This window comes from Rana temporaria, chromosome 13 (genome assembly GCF_905171775.1).
Source record: "Rana temporaria chromosome 13, aRanTem1.1, whole genome shotgun sequence".
Taxonomy (NCBI): domain Eukaryota; kingdom Metazoa; phylum Chordata; class Amphibia; order Anura; family Ranidae; genus Rana; species Rana temporaria.
In genome coordinates, this window is record NC_053501.1 from 76,708,863 (window position 1) to 76,727,871 (window position 19,009).

General features: G+C 43.8%; 1 protein-coding gene across 2 annotated transcripts in view; it reads left to right on the plus strand.

The window, feature by feature from the left end:
* Nucleotides 1–19,009, plus strand: part of NDUFAF1 (NADH:ubiquinone oxidoreductase complex assembly factor 1) — a 67,576-nt gene that overhangs the window by 25,544 nt on the left and 23,023 nt on the right. For both annotated transcript variants that reach the window (XM_040332124.1, XM_040332123.1), the window contains exon 3: nucleotides 5,494–5,679. In XM_040332124.1, coding sequence (XP_040188058.1) covers nucleotides 5,494–5,679 — 186 coding nt within the window. The remainder of the gene's footprint in view (nucleotides 1–5,493; nucleotides 5,680–19,009) is intronic.

Genomic DNA, 19,009 nt, shown 5'->3' on the forward strand with positions numbered 1-19,009 from the left:
GTAATTTCTTTAATCGTTTTAGATCCCATTTTCCCAAAATCTTTTACTCCTGGGCATTCCCAAAATATGTGTATCAGAGTGCCCACTGCTCCTTGACATCGCCAGCAAAGGTTCGACACCTGTGGATATATTCGGTTTAACACTACTGGGGTTCTATACCACCTGGTTAGGATCTTGTACCCCACTTCTTGATAACTAGTTGCTAATGAAGCCTTATGTGTAAACCTATATATCTTATTTCTCTGCGTCTCAGAGAATATAACCCCCAGATCTCTTTCCCAGGCCTGTATAAAGCCCAGTTCTTGTGGGGATTTTAATTCGGTCAATAAGGCATACAACAGAGACAACGAATGTCTCACTGAATCCCGCTTTAGGCATAGCTTCTCAAACTTAGAAAGAATAGATACTTCTGTCATTCGCGTTGAAATTAATCGGAGGAAAGCATTCAGCTGCATTTGCCTAAATGGGTCCAGTTCCTCTGAGAACTCGCGCTCAATCTCCTATCTGGACATCACTCGGTTGTCCTTCAGGACGTGCGCAAGTCTACCTTTGCCCTGTCGTTTTAGGTTCATAAAACCTTGGTCTTTTAGGCCTGGTTCGAATGCCAGATTACACACAATTGGGGTCATTAGGCTCAAATGTGTCGACATATTTTGTTTTTTTTAAATGTATTTTTCACGGATATAAGTGTAGCAGCCACCGTAGGGTGTCGTTTGGCCGCCTGTGGTATCACCTACTCATTGAGCCAAACTAGGTCTTCCAATGATACCACGGACATTGCCTGTTCCATGTGTATCCATGGCTTTTCTTTTTGAGATCCACACCAGTCCATAGCCCTTGTTAGATGTATAACCTCATGGTACCCCACTGGGTCCAGAAATCCCACCTCTCCTTTTTTCTTTTGGTAGAGTCAGAATGTCTCTACGGATTCTTGCTGATTTTCCTGCCCAAATAAACCCCGCAAACCTAGTTCTCAGGTCTCTCAGAAATCCTAGAGATAATTTGATGGGTAGGGTCTGTAGCAGATCTAATAGTCTCAGCATTATGTTCATTTTTACTAAGGGGTCTGTAGCAGATCTAATAGTCTCAGCATTATGTTCATTTTTACTAAGGGGGCAAAATTAAAGCGGAGCTCCACCCTAAAGTGGAACTCATGCTGATTAGAACCCTCCCCCCCTCCGAAGTCACGTTTGACACCTTTCAGGGGGGAGGGGGTGCAGATACCTGTCTAAAGACAGGTATTTGCACCCACTTCCGGCCCCAACAGTCTCAGGCAGACTGCGGGCATTACGTCACCTCCCGCCGCCCCCCCGTTGTGTGCTGGGAACATTCGGCTCCCAGTACACAGCGGGAGCCAATCGGCAGGTGCATCGTGACTTGCGCATGTGCTGTAGGGAACCAGGCAGTGAAGTCAGAGCGCTTCACTTCCTGGTTCCCTCAGCGTGGATGGCGGCGGAAGCAGCAGAGTGACGAGCGATCGCTCGTCCTCTGCTGCGGACGGCGCTGGACTCCAGGACAGGTAAGTGTCCTAATATTAAGAGTCGGCAGCTGCAGTATTTGTAGCTGCTGGCTTTTAATATTTTTTTTTCCATGGCACATCCGCTTTAAGTTCAAATATTCTATTTAGTCTACTCAGTATTTTAGTCCCCAGGTATCATATATGGGAGTCTGTCCATCTAAATGCAAAAAAAGTAGATAACTGATGTTGTAAAGATATATCCACCTCCACCCCCATTGCTTCTGATTTTTTGTAATTTACCTTGAAGTTGGACAGTCTCCCATATATTCTCCGATTAGTAGTGGTGGGAGGGACAATGCAGTAGTGGTGGGAGGTTATGAAAAACAAAAGGTCATCCGCATATGCGGCCAGTTTGTTCCTTCTCTTTTAATGGTCAACCCCTGATATCTGGCTTAGCCCTTATTGTTCTTAAGAATGGTTCTAGCGTCAAAATAAATACAATGGGCGATAAAGAACAGCCCTGCCGTGTTCCATTACAAATGTAAAAAGGTTCCGAAAGTATATCCTTTATATTCACCCTAGCTTTGGGTGTGGAATACAAACTCATGATCCAATTTTGCATCCCCTTCCTCCGTCCTATATGTTGCATAGTGGCTCTCAGAAAAGTCCAGTCTACCCTATCAAATGCTTTTTCTACATCTGTAGATATCAACACTAAGGGTTTTTGTTGGTTTTGCACAAAATGTATGGCACTTATGATTAGTGTATTTCCCCTACCTTCTCTCTCAGGTGTAAACCCCACTTGATCGGGGTGTATTAAGGCAGGGATATACGGCAATAATCTGTTTGACAGCATTTTCGTCAAGAGCTTTAAGTCCACAGAGATTGGACGATAACTCGCGCGTTGCGATGGATCTTTCCCCTCCTTAGGGATTACTGTTGTATGAGCCATTAATGTCTGTACCGGTATCGCTTGCCCTTCTCGTACTGAGTTAAAAGCCTCCAAAAATCTTGATGTAAATTTTTCCATGAAGGTCTTATATTATAACAAAGTAAACCCATCCGGGCCGGATGCCTTGCCTGGTTTTAATGTTTTAAGGGCCCCTATAAGTTCTCCTGCAGTAATTTGGGCCATCTATCTCTTCTGCTCCCTTTTCTGATAAACCCGACATACCCGAGGCCTCTATATACTCCTTCGCCCCTCCTCTGTTGGGCATCTTAGAGGCCCGTTGTTGGTCCCCTATCTGATAAAGACCTATATAATAGTCTCTAAATGTTTTAGCGATTTCCTGTGAAGAGCTAATCAGTACATCTCCCTGCGTTTTGATGCGTTCAATGTGATTTTGTGCCCTAGTCTCTTTGAGCGCATTAGCTAGCATCCTGCTCGGTTTGTTGCCGTACTCATAGAAAGCTTGTTTGCATCTGGTTATTATAGCTTTGGCTTTATCCGTTAATAAAAGATTTAATTCCTCACGCAAACAAACAAATTCTTCCTCTGTCTGTAATGCTTGTGATTTCTTATGCGCCTATTCCAGTCTACACATCTCCCCGAGCAAGGATTCTAGCTTGGCCCCCAAGGAACGTTTACTATGTGCTACTAAAGATATGAGAATTCCTCTGATATAACACTTATGTGTTTCCCATACACACATTGGGGTTACTTCTCCTGACTCATTGATTGAGAAAAACGACTATTTGTGTTTCACATTCTGGCTCTTTCAGAAGAGTCTCATTGATCTTCCAGTGCCATTCTCGGGAGCTGGCTCTCCCCATTCCACTTTGCAATTAGTTGGTGCATGGTCTGATAATGTAAATGAACCAATGGAGGTTTCCACTATGCACTGCAGGGTGCTTTAGAGAGTGTTTGTTTTATTTTTTGCAGAGTAAAAGGTATAGTCTCTGTCGTGCACATGGAGAGTTGTAGTTCCTGAAGAAGTGTTTTTGCTTTACGCAGTTTAACGTAGGATAAGTGGGAGGTGCCCTTTGATACATCCAGGGTCGGTTCTAGTGCCATATTTAGGTCTCCTCCCATTAACAGAGTCCCCTCCTTATTTTGTTGTACTAAATTTAGATATGTCTCTAAAGGCTCGTACACACGGTCGGACATCCAACAAAATTTCCCTTGGATTTTTGACTTAATTGATTTGTCCGATCACACCCATAGCATACACACGCTCGGACTTTTCTGCAAACTTTTCTAACACTTTCCCAACATCACGTGGTTTTACTTGCTCTTTACCGCCACCCTTTGGTTAACTTCTGCTATTGTTGGTTGAGTTTAACATTGGTTCTGAGCATGCGCATTTGTACTTTGTCCAAAAGTCCGATGGTTTTCTGTACACACGGTCGCACTTTGCACAATCGGACTTTTCGGAACAGAAAGTTGGTCCGTTCACAGACCCAACTTTTTGTCCGATTGAAGCCAAAAAAGTTGGTCCGATGGAACGTACACACGGTCGGAGAAATTTGAAAAGTGCCGGATTTTGAAGTTGGTTGGCCGAAAATCCGACCGTGTGTACGGGGCTTTAGGCTGTGACTTGTCCCTCGTTGGGCAGATATAGGTTTACCAAGGTGACCCTTTGGTCCTACAAAAATCCCCTTTCCTATAAAAAGGGAGGATAACTTTTAATGGTTCAATGAAGACTTTCAAACTCCTCCATTATAAAACTCAAAAGAAAGGGAAAGTGGCGCTGTTCTATAGAGGTGATCCCTAGATCTAGTGACTACTGCTCCGGTGGTAAACAACTCTGTGATCCACCCTAATGGTGACCAATTAAAAAGTGTGATTGGAACATACTGATGAAATTAGCTATATGAAAAGGCTCTATAAAGTGCTGGTAATTATGGGGAAAAAAAACAAGCTCCTTTTTAAAAGTGAATGTGCTGAGCTATGTAAAAATAACTCTATAAAGTGCCAGTGTGCATGAAAACTGTGAATAAGCTCATTTGAAGTGATATATGCAAGCGTAAAGCAGAAAAAAAGTTTACACATGTATGCAATACGTATATCAACTATAAACTAATAAAAGTTCGCAATCATGAAGACTCCAAAAGTGACACGTGCTAGATCCAAATGGTGACAGTCTATAAAAGTGATCCCGTGCTATACAAAAATAGGTGACTTCTCTATGCTCCCCTCCTGTGTGCCCACTCACCAGAGCACTTCACCCCTGTGGGGGTAAAAAGCGGTTTGTAGAAGGCTCTAATGCCGCGTACACGCGACCATTTTTCATGATGAGAAAAATGCAATTTTTTTAAATTGGTCGTAAAAACGGTCGTGTATAGGCTCGGAAGCATTGAACTTAACTTTCTTGGCTCGTCGTAGTGTTTTACGTCAACGCGTTCTTGACGGTCGAAAGTTCAGAGAACTTTTGTGTGACCGTGTGTATGCAAGCCAAGTTTGAGCGGAGTTCCGACGGAAAATCCAATCGTGTGTACGCAGCATTAGAGTAATCTCACTTTCTTTCAGGGAAAAGGTTTCTTTCCATGCAGGAGATGCTTTGCATGCCAAAATACTAATAGGAATGGAACAAAATGTGGAAGTTTTGTCTCCACATCCACAGGGAAAGAATAATCCATTTGAAATTTCATGCATATATATGTATTCCAATGTATTTTGTTTGTCATTTCCGTTTTTAGCATGTTTAAATATTACAATTGCAAATTGCTTTAGCTCTTTGGAGGTGTTTATAATTCAGTACAAATATAAGCGTTTTCTTATACTGTATATGCAGATATACTTTGCACTTTAGAGTAATTTGTGATAACCTTTTGCTTTTGCGTGTGTATATTGACATCAGAATACGTTTTCTGGTATATTTCACATCTAAAGAATCAGTGCACAATTTCTTATATATATTGTTGGTATTAGAGTGATTGAGTACACTTTTCAGGTGGTTGTAGCGGTTCAGATTTGGGTTCATTTTTTTTTTTTTTTTTTTATAAGCTATGGATATTTTTTAATTTGTTGAAAATGGGAATATGAATTGATCCTATTAGAACGGTCATTGGTTATGTTGCCTTACTTCTCACAGGGAGCTTTTGGACGTAAATTCAACTATGACTGGTCCAACTTCAATACACTGCACCTGAGAATTCGAGGAGATGGACGGCCTTGGATGGTGAATATACAGTCTGAAACCTATTTTTCACTACAGTGGGATGATTTATATCATTATTTCCTCTACACACGTGGAGGTCCATACTGGCAGGATGTTAAGGTAAACATGATAATTTAAAATAAAATAAAAATGTAATGTTTTGTGATTGTAGCTTTTTTAAAGGAGAAGCTTGTTAGGCTGGGCTTCTCCTAAGGGTCACATGAGTGCAATTTATTTTTGCACTTCTGTGACCCGTTTTCAGCAGAGAGTGGTCTGAAGTCCACTCTCTGCTGATGTCACATAGATCAGTCCAGGCATCGGGTCATCCTGTCTCTGGGAGTCTGGATCCGCCAGGTGCCTGGACCAATGGCCGTCTCAGCCTCTCAACGAGCCGCTGAGACGGCCGCTCCCCACCCCTCCACAGCTCAGCTCTCCAGTGAGTGTGGAGGAGCACAGCTGATTGACAGTTAGCAGCTCTCCGCTCAGGGAGCTGTGAGAACCGAGCCTTCAGCGGTGTTTAATGGCTCGGTTCTCAGTGCAGGGACAGATGCAGCAACAGTCCGATGCTGCATCCACCTAGGTAAGTAAGTATACTTCTCTTTTAAACACTTTTGTTTACAGGGATATTTTTACTTTTTTTTTTTTTTAATTGGTCACAATCTTTTCTACCTTTCAAAAAAATCTAAATCTACAGTATTTCTTGCAGATGCATATCTCAGCAATTTTTAGCACAGTTTCTGGACTAATATAATTATGTCTAAAGCTTAAAATCTTTGGGCCAAATCCTCAAAAAGCTGTGCAAATTTAGTTTTACCTAACTTATGTCATTTAAGTTACGGCGCCCTAAGTTGGTGTCGTAAGTGCCGTATCCACAGCGCATTTGCGCACAAAATTGCACTTACGTAACTTAAATTCCGAGGCGTAAGGCGGGGTTTTTGCAAGTGGGAAGGAAGTGGGCGTGCTTCATTGTAATGAGCCGTGACCCCATGCAAATGAAGGGCCGGCTGTACTGCGCATGCGCGCACGAATCTGCTTCTCACTGGGCATGTGCAGAACTGACCTCAGCGCAATCAGTGAGATAGGTAAAAGGCCAAGCGTACTTAGTTTGAGGATCGCCCTGTGTGTAAATAGCCCCAGTCAAACACACTTCCCTTGCAAAAGTATTTCCCTGTGTTCCCTTCCTTGAGCAAGTTGCTTCTGTTCAGAATGTTTGTCAGTGTTTGTTGGTGAGTTGTGTTTGTGAGAAAAGTTGTTGCGGAGTTGTAGAGTATATTTGGTGTTTGTTTTTGATAAGTGTTTTTGTTTTTTGTCTTTGTTTTTTTTTGGTTTCCCTTTTTTGCCTGTTTGTTTTTTAATTTATAGTAGCTGTCTGCTTGTGTTTTTTTTATTTTTTTTTTGCAGTGAGTTTGTTTGTTTGTTGTGTGTGTATTGTTGCTTTTTTTTTGGGGTGAGTTTCTTGTTGCTGGGTGGTGTCTGTGATGGCCCCCAAGCGCAGGAAGCTGAATTTTACCCTGGGAGAGAAGTGAATTCTTGCTCAGGGCATCATCAAATATGGGCGTTTTCTCCATGGCCCTGAGAGCCAGAACACCACCCCGGCCAGGAGGAAGGAGATCATTAAAAAGATCACCGATCAGATCAATGCGGCAGGGGGGGGGGGGGAGAACAGGACCATCGCTGGCATACAAAATAAAAAATGATTTGAAGAGCGTGGCCCGGAACAAGCTGGCAACGCAGCATGCTCATAGGAGGGGCACTGGAGGAGGGGGACCCTGCCCAGTCAGGCTGACTGAGGAGGAATGGGCAGTGGCCCAGTGTTTCCACCCACAGCAGGTGGTGAGCCTGCCTGGCTTTGACTCTGATGCTCCTGTGAGGACAGGTACGTTTTTGGTTTTTCTATCTGTTGATTAGCATGTGTGGGTGGGGGAAGGGAAGATGTGCCAAGTGTGTGGATACACCAACCTGTGATTGTTTTGTGTCCTCCACAGATGGCCAGGAGATTGCAGCCCCATCAGCCCAGGAGGTTGCTGGGTCATCAGCCCAGGAGGTTGCTGGGTCATCAGCCCAGGAGGTGGCAGCCCCATCAGGGCAGGAGGTGGCAGCCCCATCAGGGCAGGAGGTGGCAGCCCCATCAGGGCAGGAGGTGGCAGCCCCATCAGGGCAGGAGGTTGCTGGCCCATCAGGGCAGGCTGCTGCACCACCCCCAAGACAGGCTGATGTGGAGTCCCAAGAAGGGCAGGATTCCCCATGGGAGGGGAGTGTCCACACCTCCCCTCATGAGGAGGTTCAGTGGGAGGGGGAGGAGGATGACCATTTTATGATTGGCCGGGAAATCATGTTGGGCCAAGATAGGACCTTTGAGTCTTCCCCTGAGGCTACCCCAGAGGCTGGCACCAGTCAGGCCACCATCAGGGGTGGCCCCTCCCACTCCTCCCCCAACATGCAGCAAACCCCATGGGTCACTCTCTCCCCTCCTCCCAGGCCCCAAGCCTCAGGGGCAAGCAGGAGGCCGACCCAGGAGACCAGGGGGGGGGGGTTTGAGCGTCTGCCGGTCAGTCTGCTGAGGGACAATACCCGGCAGACCTGCAGTCTGGGTGAGATGAAAAAAACTTTGAACAAGATGGAGCACAGCCTGGATGTAATGAGGGAGTCACTGGGTGATGTGGCCACCAACTCAGTGGGGGTCATCACATGTTTGTGGGACCTGAAGAACGCCACAACAGGCGTGGGCCAGGAGGTGACTGCCCTGACCCGGGCTGTGCAGGACAATACCCGGGCTGTGGAGGACAATACCCGGGCTGGCCAGGCTAATACGGCTGCCATCACTGGCTGTCTGACAAGGATAGCCGTGGCCTTGGAGGGCAGGCCAGCAGGAGGACAGACACCAGGGGAGGCTCCTTCTTCCCCTGCTCACCCACCCCCCCCATGAAGATCCTCCTTGCCCTGCTCACACCTCCCCCCATGAAGATACTCCTTCCCCTGCTAACACCCCCCCCGTGAAGATCCTCCAGGTGGCCGTGCCCGGGCCCGTGGGCAGCCCAGAAGGTGTATGAATGCACAGTGACATAATTGGAGCCGTGGCGTGGCGTTACTGCTCCCAAGTACCAAAGGGGGGGGGGGTACTTGGATCTAATCCAATTCGATGTGCATGTGATGTGTCTGTGCTAGGGACCACAGTGGTGTGCATTCATGCATTCTCATTGTGAGATAATTAATGTGCGTTTTCTGTGAAAAAATACATTCTCATTGTGATATAATTAATGTGCATTTACTGATCAAAGATACATTCTCTTTGTGACATTATTCATGTGCATTTACTGTGCAAACATACATTTTCATTGTGACATGATTTCTGTGCGTTTTTGGTGAATCAAAAAAATTTCATTGTGACATGATTTATGTGCATTTACTGTGAAAAGATGCCTTCTGCAAGGCGTCTCCTGGCTGCTGTGCCCTCAGCAGACCGGGTAGAGTGGGTTAGGGGGGGATTGCCTGGGTGGGGGGTCAGGTCAGCACATAAGTCAATATGCAGTCCCCTTCTCATGGCAAAGTTGTGGAGTATACAACATGCCCCAATTATTTGGCACACAAAGTCTGGGGAATACAACAATGTACCCCCAGTCTTGTCCAGGCATCTGAAGCGGGACTTTAGAAGCCCAAATGTGCGTTCCACAACTGCCCGGGTGCGAATGTGCGCCTGGTTGTAGCGTTGCTCTCATGGGGTTTGGGGGTTCCTGAAGGGGGTCATCAGGTGGGGTCCCAGGGCATATCCAGAGTCACCTGTAAGGGAAAAGACAGGAGGATGTTAGTCATGCATGTGCTCCTTGTGATGTCTGCATCATGGGGGGGGGGGGACATACCTGACACCAATGTCACTCACCAATCAGCCAGCTGTCTCCATACACGTTCATCTCCAAATCTCGGGAGATGTTGGTCTGCCGGAAAATAAAACTGTCATGGCACGAACCAGGAAATTTAGCACAAACGTGCCAGATGAGGCCATGGGCATCTACAATCACCTGCACATTTATAGAATGCCAGCCTTTTCGATTCCGGAACAGGTGCTCAGTGTCATGGGGGGGCTGTAGTGCCACATGTGTACAGTCTATCGCCCCGATGGTCCGTGGGAACCCATCAATTTCATTAAAGTCCGTCATGGTTTGCAGACGCTGGTCCTCCTGGGTGGGCTTTTGGAACTGATTGGCCATGCGCCGCAGTATTGCAGGGACCACTTGATGGACACACCTGCTCATAGAGGACTGGACCATCCCAGACAGACCTCCAGATGCGCGCTGGAAAGACCCAGTGGCCAGAAAATGTAATGTTGCCATTACTTTTTGGAGAGGTGGCAGGGCATGGGATCGTTGGGTTGGGGTGGTGAGATCATCCTTCAGGATTTCTGTGAGCTCCAGGATGGCTTCCCTGTTAAATCTGTAGTTTCCATACACCTCTGAAGCAGGCATGGCAAACAGATCTCGCAGTGGGCGGTAAACCCTCTCCTGTGCCCTCCTCCTCTGTGCCCTCCTCCTTCTTTGTGCCTGTAAAGTGGCGAGTGCCGTTACAACCATTGATGGCCCGGGCATTTTGGCAGTCAGATTGTTGTCCTGCAGAGATGTGTTGTCAGCTCTACCTCTATTCAGTTGCTTGAGCAGACCCTTACACGTCATGTGTAAAATTAGGTCTGCTTTTATAAAGTGTAAATTTGCGCAGGGAAACTAACAGGTGCGCACAGGGCGTAATCTATGGCGCACACACTTAATTTTGAGGATCGCCCTATCTCCCTCATTTGCATCTTTGCAAAAAACAGCGGCGTGACTAGCGTAATTTGCATCCGGGGATGTGCAGGTGTAATTATTTTAGGTAGGACGGAAAACCCGGATTTTAAGGCGTAACTCGTTATGAGGATCGGGCGCAAAGATACGCGCCGTGTAAATTTAGAAAACTCTGGTTAAGTCGGCGCATCTGCTTTGAGGATTTGGCCCTTTGTTTTTGATTAGTTGGGAAAGGTTGAAAACCCCCTATATTTCTTGTGTGTGCGCTATTGAAGACCTTTCTCTTTATTTTTGTCCAGAGGACATAACAGGAAGTGAGGGGAAATCACCTTTTAGACGGTTGGCAGCAGATCAATTGTGCACAGTTAAGATTTTCTTCTCATCTACTGCTGTGGTGACAAACCTTAAAGTGGTTGTAAAGGCAGACTTTTTTTTTTTTTATAGCTTAATGCATTTTATGCATTAATGTAAAAAGCCTTCTGTGTGCAGCAGCCCCTCTAATACTTACCTGAGTCTCATCTTGATCCAGCGATGTTGCACGAGAGACTCGGCTGTCCGGGACTCTCCCTCCTTATTGGAAAAAAGGGGAGGTAAATTCTGCGCTAATCAGACTAGAAAAAATTGATAGGCTATAGTGAGAAGTCAAAGCTGCAACATAAACACGTGATAATCATGTGAACAACAATATAGAAAACAATATAGTTGCGCTAAGTAAACAAATAGTCATAGTGAAATTAACATTTAAACGATGAGTAATAGGGGAGTATCTCTATAGGCATACACTTATATCTATCACCCTAAATGAAAATGACTCAAATAAAACCGGTGAGCAATAAATGATAAAATATGGTGTCCTTAATCAGGACAAACGTGAATGTCCCATGAAATTAAATAAGCAAAATGAGTGAACCCAAACAAAAAGCAGTTCCAATTGTTGAAACGTGAAAAACGGTCTGGTGTAAAGAGAAGAAACGTCCAAGTTCCATACAGTAGGGGATAGTTGTGTGAGGGCAAAGATGAAGCCGTTAAACACCACCACGTATTAACTTTCTCCAGTGCCAGACAGAATATTAGGGAGGGACCCTTACCAGATTCGTTGGACCTCAGAGTATAAGGTCTGATGCGCTTTTGCAGATGCAAACCTCTGCAAAGGTTATGGGTGAACTGGATCCTCCAGACTACAACCTTCTCAGGATCTCCTCCTCTGGAATCAATATGGGGATGGTGTCATCGTGCTCTTTGGGTGGAATGTCTAATCTTTTATTGAGGACACAGACAGCCAGGAATCTGAGTTCTTCAATCTTGACAAAGCAATGCTAATATTATTATTATTATTATTATTATAGAAGCCAATAAAGCAGGGGCGGTTGTATTACTGAATTAGCATTACCACCAGGGGGCCATTTGGCAACTGTCAGACTCTCAAACACACAAACATCTGACAACAGATCCCACTCCACAATATAAAAAACAATTGGAGTGCATTATGGAAGAAGCTGCAGTCCTTGGCATCTTAAACTCGAATGAAGTCAGAAAGTTAATGCCCTCCTGCCCAGTTATTCCAATCTTTGCAGTAATTGATTTGAATAATAAATTCAGACACAGGAAGTTAGATCACAGCAGCAAAAACAGTTTGGAGAAGGCTGAGAGCAATAGAAGGTACTTTTTAAGTTCGGAATACTTACGGTACTTGAATAATTTTTCAAACCTTAGTTTAGTGTCACGTTTAATCACTTCAAAACCTCCTTTCTGCCCAGGCCATTTTTCAGTTTTCAGTGCTGTGACAATTTGAGTGACAATTACTCAGTCATACAACACTGCACCCAATTAATTTGATATAATTTCTTGAGACAAATGGAGCTTTCTTTTGATCCTATTTAATCACTACTGTTTTGTTTTAGTTTTTTTTGCTATATAAAGAAAAAGATGGAACATTTAAAAAAAATTTAATTAATTTTTTAGTTTTCCTTTTATAGAATTTTGCAAATGGATAATCATTCTTCATAAATTTAGGCCAAAATTTATTCTGCTACAGTTCTTTTGTAAAGATAACCCAACTCTGTGTATAATATTTAGTCTGGGTGAAAGTTATAGAATCTACAAACTAGTATGGTATAATAAAAATGGAAACTGTATCAGTCTTGATATACTGACTACCTATGTCAGTCTCGAGGCCCTAAAATGCCAGGACAGCACAAATAACCCCCAATTGACCCCTTTTTGTAAAGTAAATGGTTCAAGGTATTAAAGTAGATGTAAACCCTCAATACACCCAGTGAAGTGAACAGCCTCAGGTGATACACAGATTAACCAAATCTCCCTACATAGGTTTTATATGCAACTAGCTGAATACCCGGCGTTGCCCGGTCTTCCTATCTTAACCTTTTGGGGAGGAAAATCATAGTAATATAAACATACCCATCTTTTATATAAGGGTGTAGGTAAGGGTTAATTTAACTGTCATATATTTTTATTTGGCATATAAGTAATATGTGTACCAGGTATTATTGAAATATCTCCAGGCGTACAGAAGTTATGTGGGAACATACATTTCCCATTGATTTGCATGGGACTTTAAACGAAAACCCCGACCCTCACAAATGGGGGTAGTTAAGGGATAAATTAACTATATTATAGTTTAAGTGGACATATAAGTAACATGTGACCAAGTGTTATCGAAATATCTACAGCCGTTTGGAAGTTATGAAGTAACATGTATTTCCCATAGAGTTGAATGGGACTTTAAAGAAAAACCCCGACCATGGCAAATGGGGGTGGGTAAGGGTTAAACCACCTATCCTATGTTTGTTGCTGACATATAAGTAACATGTGTGCCAAGTTTCATGTTAATATCTTTAGCCGTTTGGACGTGATGCTGGAACATACATATATATATATACACACACACACACACACACGTTGAGTTTTATATATATAGATATGTGCCCAGCTCGAATTTCATGAATCGGTTTTACATCCACTTTAACCATTTCAATACAGGGCACTTGCGCACCTTCCTGCCCAAGTCAATTTTCAGCTTTAAGCGCTGTCGAAATTTAATTGACAATTGTGCGGTCATGCTACACTGTACCCAAACAGCTTTTTTATCATTTTGTTCCCACAAATACAGCTTTCTTTTGGTGATATTTGACCAGCACTGCGATTTTTATTTTTTGTGCAACGTATGAAAAAAAGACAGAACATTTTGAAGAAAAATGTTTTTATTTGTTTCTGTTAATTTGTTTTGTAAATAAATAAATTTTCTTCTTCAATGACGGGCACTGATAAGGCGGCACCGATGAGGTAGCACTGATAAGCACTGATGATGGGCACTGATAGGCGGCACTGGTATGTGGCACTGATGGGCACTCATAGGCGGCACTGATGGGTGGCACTGATAGGTGGCACAGATGGACACTGATAGGTGGGCACTGAGGGACACTGATGAGTGGCACTGATTACTATGGTGGTGGTATTGCTGGGCATAATTTTTTTTATGTACTATCATGGTGCCAGTCAGTGCCCATTTGTTGGGCATCTTTTGAAACATGTGGATGGCCATGGGGGATGTACCTGGCCATCCACATGTTGAAGGCTTCCCTGGTGGTCCTGGCGACTCCCCGGTGTGGGCATCCGAGGGTGGGCTGCGCTGATGAACAATCAGCGCGAACCCCCCCTGTCAGGAGAGACGCCGATTGGCTCTCCTCTACTTGCGTCTGTCAGACATGAGTGAGGAAGAGCCGATCAACGGCTCTTCCTGTTTAACATCGTGATCAGCCGTGATTGGACACGGCTGATCACGTGGTAAAGAGCCTCCGCCGGAGGCTCTTTACCAAGATCGGAGATGCAGGGTCCCCATGTTATCCTGCTGGATGTCAATAGACATCCAGTCAGGATAACGGAACCATTTCCCGGATGTTAATTGTCTATTGACCGGGCGGGAAGTGGCCAAGTGGCATAATGAGTGTTTTTAAGTTGTAATTTGTATGTCAAATTTTGTTTGGAAAATTAAAAAAATATATATATATTATTTTTTTCACAAAGTTGTCATTTTAACAATTTCTTTCTCACACACAGCATAGGCATACATACAATTGCACCCCATAACACTTTCTGCTATACCTCCCGAATATGGGGATACCACATGTGAGACTTTTTCCTAAAGAAGATCAAAATCCTAGGAGCAACTTTGGGCTTTCAAGGACCATAACTTTACATGTCTAATTTCCTGACTATCATATCTCTTGAGTGCCAGGACAAGAGAAACTCCCACAAATTGATGACATCTTAAAAAGCATACACTCCCATATTTTCTGAAAGGCATAGTTTCTTGAAAAAGTTTTTTTTTTTTGCCTCAAGTTTTTGAAAAATGTAGTAAAGAAAATATATATATATATATATATTTTTTTTTTTACAAAAAGTTGTAAATTAAAAGGTATTTCATCTAATAAGAATTACACCCCAAAACACATTCTGATACTCCTTGCAAGTATACCACTTGTGTGAGACTTATTCACAACCTAACCATATAGAGGAGCCCAAACTGCAGGGAGCCCCTTCAGGCTCTTTAGGGGCATAAATTACGTGTTTAATTTCCTGACTATCTATCATGTTTTTGAAAGCCCTGGAGCACCAGGACAGTGCAAAAATCCCCAAAATGACCACATTTTGGGGAGTGAATACCCTAAGGATTTTTTTAAAAAGACTTTTAAAGACTTAATATTTTTGACACAAGTTTATGGAAATTGCAGAAAGAAAATGAAAATTACCTTTTTTTTCCCCCACAAAGTTGTCAGTTTAACCAGTTTCGGACTGCCCCATGTACATATACTGCAGCAGAGCGGCCTGGCTGCGCAAAATCACGTACGTAATTTGCGCACATGCACCTGCTGTCCCCGCCGCGATCGGATTTGATTCAGAACCGATCAGTCATCGGGTCCAGGCCAATGATTTATGGCCTGGACCTGCTGATCAGTTATGATCAATGGAAGAATGTCCTGTGCCTGTATAATGTAAACACAGGCACAGGAAATTATGCAATCTCCTCTCCTGGAGCCCTTTCGGTTCCAGCGAGCGAGGAGAGCGCATCAGTCAGTGAGTAAACAAGCACTACACTGACATAAGTACACATAGGCACATATTTCACCCTCTGATTCCCCCCCCATTAACCTTTTCACTCGCTGTCAGTGTTACCAAGTACAGTGTACAGATTTTTTTTTTACTGATCACTGTATTTGTGTCACTTGTGACGCTAAGCAGCGTTGGGGGCAGTTAGCGTTAGTCTCAGGTTCAGGGTACCCCCCGTATATGCCCTAATAAAGGTTTAACCTCTTGATAACCCCCTTTCACTCTGTCAGTGTCATTAGTACAGTATACAGATTTTTTTTCTCATCACTGTATAAGTGTCACGGGTGACATTAACATCAGCATCAATCCAAGACGGCGTCAGATTTGAACCCTTTCATTGGCAGTAACACTAACACACACACTAAATACCGCCATTACTAGATTAGTGTCTGAACGGAACAATATCTTTGATCTGAACTATACTAGCATCCCCAATAGTATAGCATTCCCAAAAATGCAACGTTGGCAGGATCAGCCCTGACACCTGCGCTTAGCCCTTCCACCCAGCCCACTCAAACAAGTGCAGGATCAGTAAATCACTGTCACTTCCTATACACAGTACACAAAACCACAGCATTAGCAGAGTCAGGCCTGATCTCTGATAGCACTAGCAGTTAATTTTTTTTTGTAGCAGTTCAAACAGTCTTCGACAGCCATGTGCTTTTTTACCTGCGAGTCACAGTACCTGTAAATTTATTGCCCAAAATGTCAAATGGAAGGTTCGCTAGTGAAGAGGCCTACATGATACTGAGCATGACAGATCAGAGAGTGCAGGGGAGTGCTCACGGTCAGATTCAGGGTCAGCATTCAAACCTGTAGAAAGCAGCGACACCCTTACCGATGGCTCTGAAGACGGAGTAGTGGTCCCTGCTAAGGTCAGGTGTACCCGACCCAGTTCTTCTGTTGCTGAGGTGCTGTAGCCACATGATTCTCGTATGCAGCAGAGTGTCGATACTAGTGCTGCCCTGCCTTCTGGTGAACTGGCTAGCACCAGCAGCCTAGTACACCCTGGTCATAGACAAACCAGCACTGCAGTAACACTTGGTGATGTGGTAGTGTCCCACAGCCACCAAGAATTTGAACGCAGGTCTGTAGAGCCCATACTGCCATTCCTGATGTGCTTGCAAATCCGGGATTGGCAGCCCACAGATTCTGCAGCGCCCATACTTCCCTCATTCACCAGCCAACCCTGAATTCAGGTAGAAACAGCTGATTTTACACCCCTTACATTTTTTCTAGCTTTTTTTCACGGAAGATCTGTATGGATATATTGTGGACCAATGCATATTAAATGTTGGTTAATTTATCACTGCAAACCCAAATTTGACACTTGCCAGACAATTTGGCTGGAAGCCTATAACTGTTTTAAGACCTGAATTTAAGACCTTTCTGGGCCTATTCCTCAACATCAGCATTACTAAAAAGAATTAGTTGGTTATATTGGTCCACTGACCCAGTTCATATGCTTGTGTTCTCTCCTGCCATGGCCAGGGCTAGATACAAGCAAATATTGCAATTCATGCATTTCAATGACAATGAACTGTTGTCCTCGAGGTGACCCTGAATATGATCGGCTCCACAAAATTCGGCCCCTCGTAAACCACTTCAACCAAAAATTTGCATCCCTGAACATTGATGAGTCCCTGATTAGATTTTCTGGCCACCTTGTTTTCAGTTTCTCCCCAGCAAGCGTGCAAGATATGGGGTCAAAATATATACATTTTGCGATAGGGCAACAAGCTATACATGGAGCTTCCTGGTTTACGAGGGAAAAGATAGCAGCTTGGAGCCCCCCAACTGCCCATATTAAATAGGGAAACAGGTATATATGTGCAGCGCTAAGGCCCCTTTCACACTGAGGCGCTTCTAAACTGCCAGTAAAACACTGAGCGCTTTTGAAGAGCTTTTCAGGTGCATTTGAAGAGCTTTCCATTCATTTCAATCAATGGAGAGGGGCGTTTTTTCACCACCCTGCCAGCGCACTGCCCCAGTGTGAAAGCATTCATTGATTTTAATGGAAATTGGTTTTCGTGAGCTTTTCGGGTGCTTTTTTAGCGTGAAAGCGCCTGAAAGGGGTTTAATGAAAAGTCTCTAAATGAACAGAAACAGGAAAGTGTATGGAATTATAAATGCACAATTTAAGTGAACTGAAAGGTCTACACGAAAATTATTGCAAATAGTAATATTAGTGTTAATATTAATCCAAAAAACATGACATGGGTAGATGAAACAGTCAAGGAAGGCGTTTCACCAAACAATATATTGGTGAAAGTGTCCAAAATGTGATTCAAATAATCAAAAATGGGCTGAACATCCATGTATATTGAGAAAAAGGATTTCCCCCTGTCAGATCAGTGTGTTGTCGCCACATCCCGGTGTATATAGAAGAAAATAAAGGGACCCCCTAATGGGACTTTATAGGCAACAATCCACACATCAAATAGATAGACAAAAAGTATTTATTATGAATGTATAAAATCACTTAATCATTCAGGAGTGATAGTTTAAAAAGACATATCACAAAACGGATACAAAAACAGAAAAATAAGACAGAGAACATGACAGATTACATAATTTAGTATGACATAATATAAAAATACCGTATTTGCCGGCGTATAAGACGACTGGGCGTATAAGACGACCCCTAATTTTCCAGATAAAATGCTGGTTTTGGGATATACTCACTGTATAAGACGACCCCTCACTGTGCCAGTATGCCTGCCTCACTGTGCCAGTATGCCTGCCTCGACGATCTTCCTACCTTCTCCTGTTTGCAGAGTTTCTCAGGCTGCGGGCGTCTATTATTCAAAATCCGTGCCTCCTCAGGCTGTTCCGTGATAGGCGGAATGCTAATTTTCCCAGCAGAGCCTCTGTTCAGTGTTCCGCCTATCACGGATGTCCTCTCGTCCGAGGATCAGCGGAACACTGAACAGAGGCTCTGCTGGGAAAATTAGTCTTCCGCCTATCACGGAACAGTCTGAGGAGGAGGCGCGGTTTTTGAATAATGGATGGCCGCCATCTAACTGACAGGTACCCGGCGTATAAGACGACCCCCGACTTTTGGGGCATGATTTTAGATACAAAAAGTCGTCTTGTACGTCGGAAAATACGGTACTCTCCGGTATTGTAGTAATATCTCTGGTACGTGTTTCTGGTTCAAGCACCTTCGTCAGGGATATTGGCAAGAGTATATGCAGTCATAAATTTGTCTGGCTACAAAATAAATGGGGAAAAAACAAGTCATGGCAATAAAATATGAATACTGACAACCATAGGACTCTTGTGGATGACAGTTAAAATATATGACACCTACCACATAAAATGTTCTAGTGTGCAACCTTGAGAGATAAGGTGTTGCCAGTGGTAGTGCCGACAGATGCCTACCAATAGCATCCAATTTCCTGCGATATATTTCACATACCGGAGCTATTTATTTTCGTGTTGTATATTTCATTTTTTGTAAGCTGAGTAATCTCCCCAAGATATCCTAAATAGTCAAGGAGTTGTAGTATACTGGGTAAAAAGAGGTAACAAAAATAAGAAAGCAGAAAAAG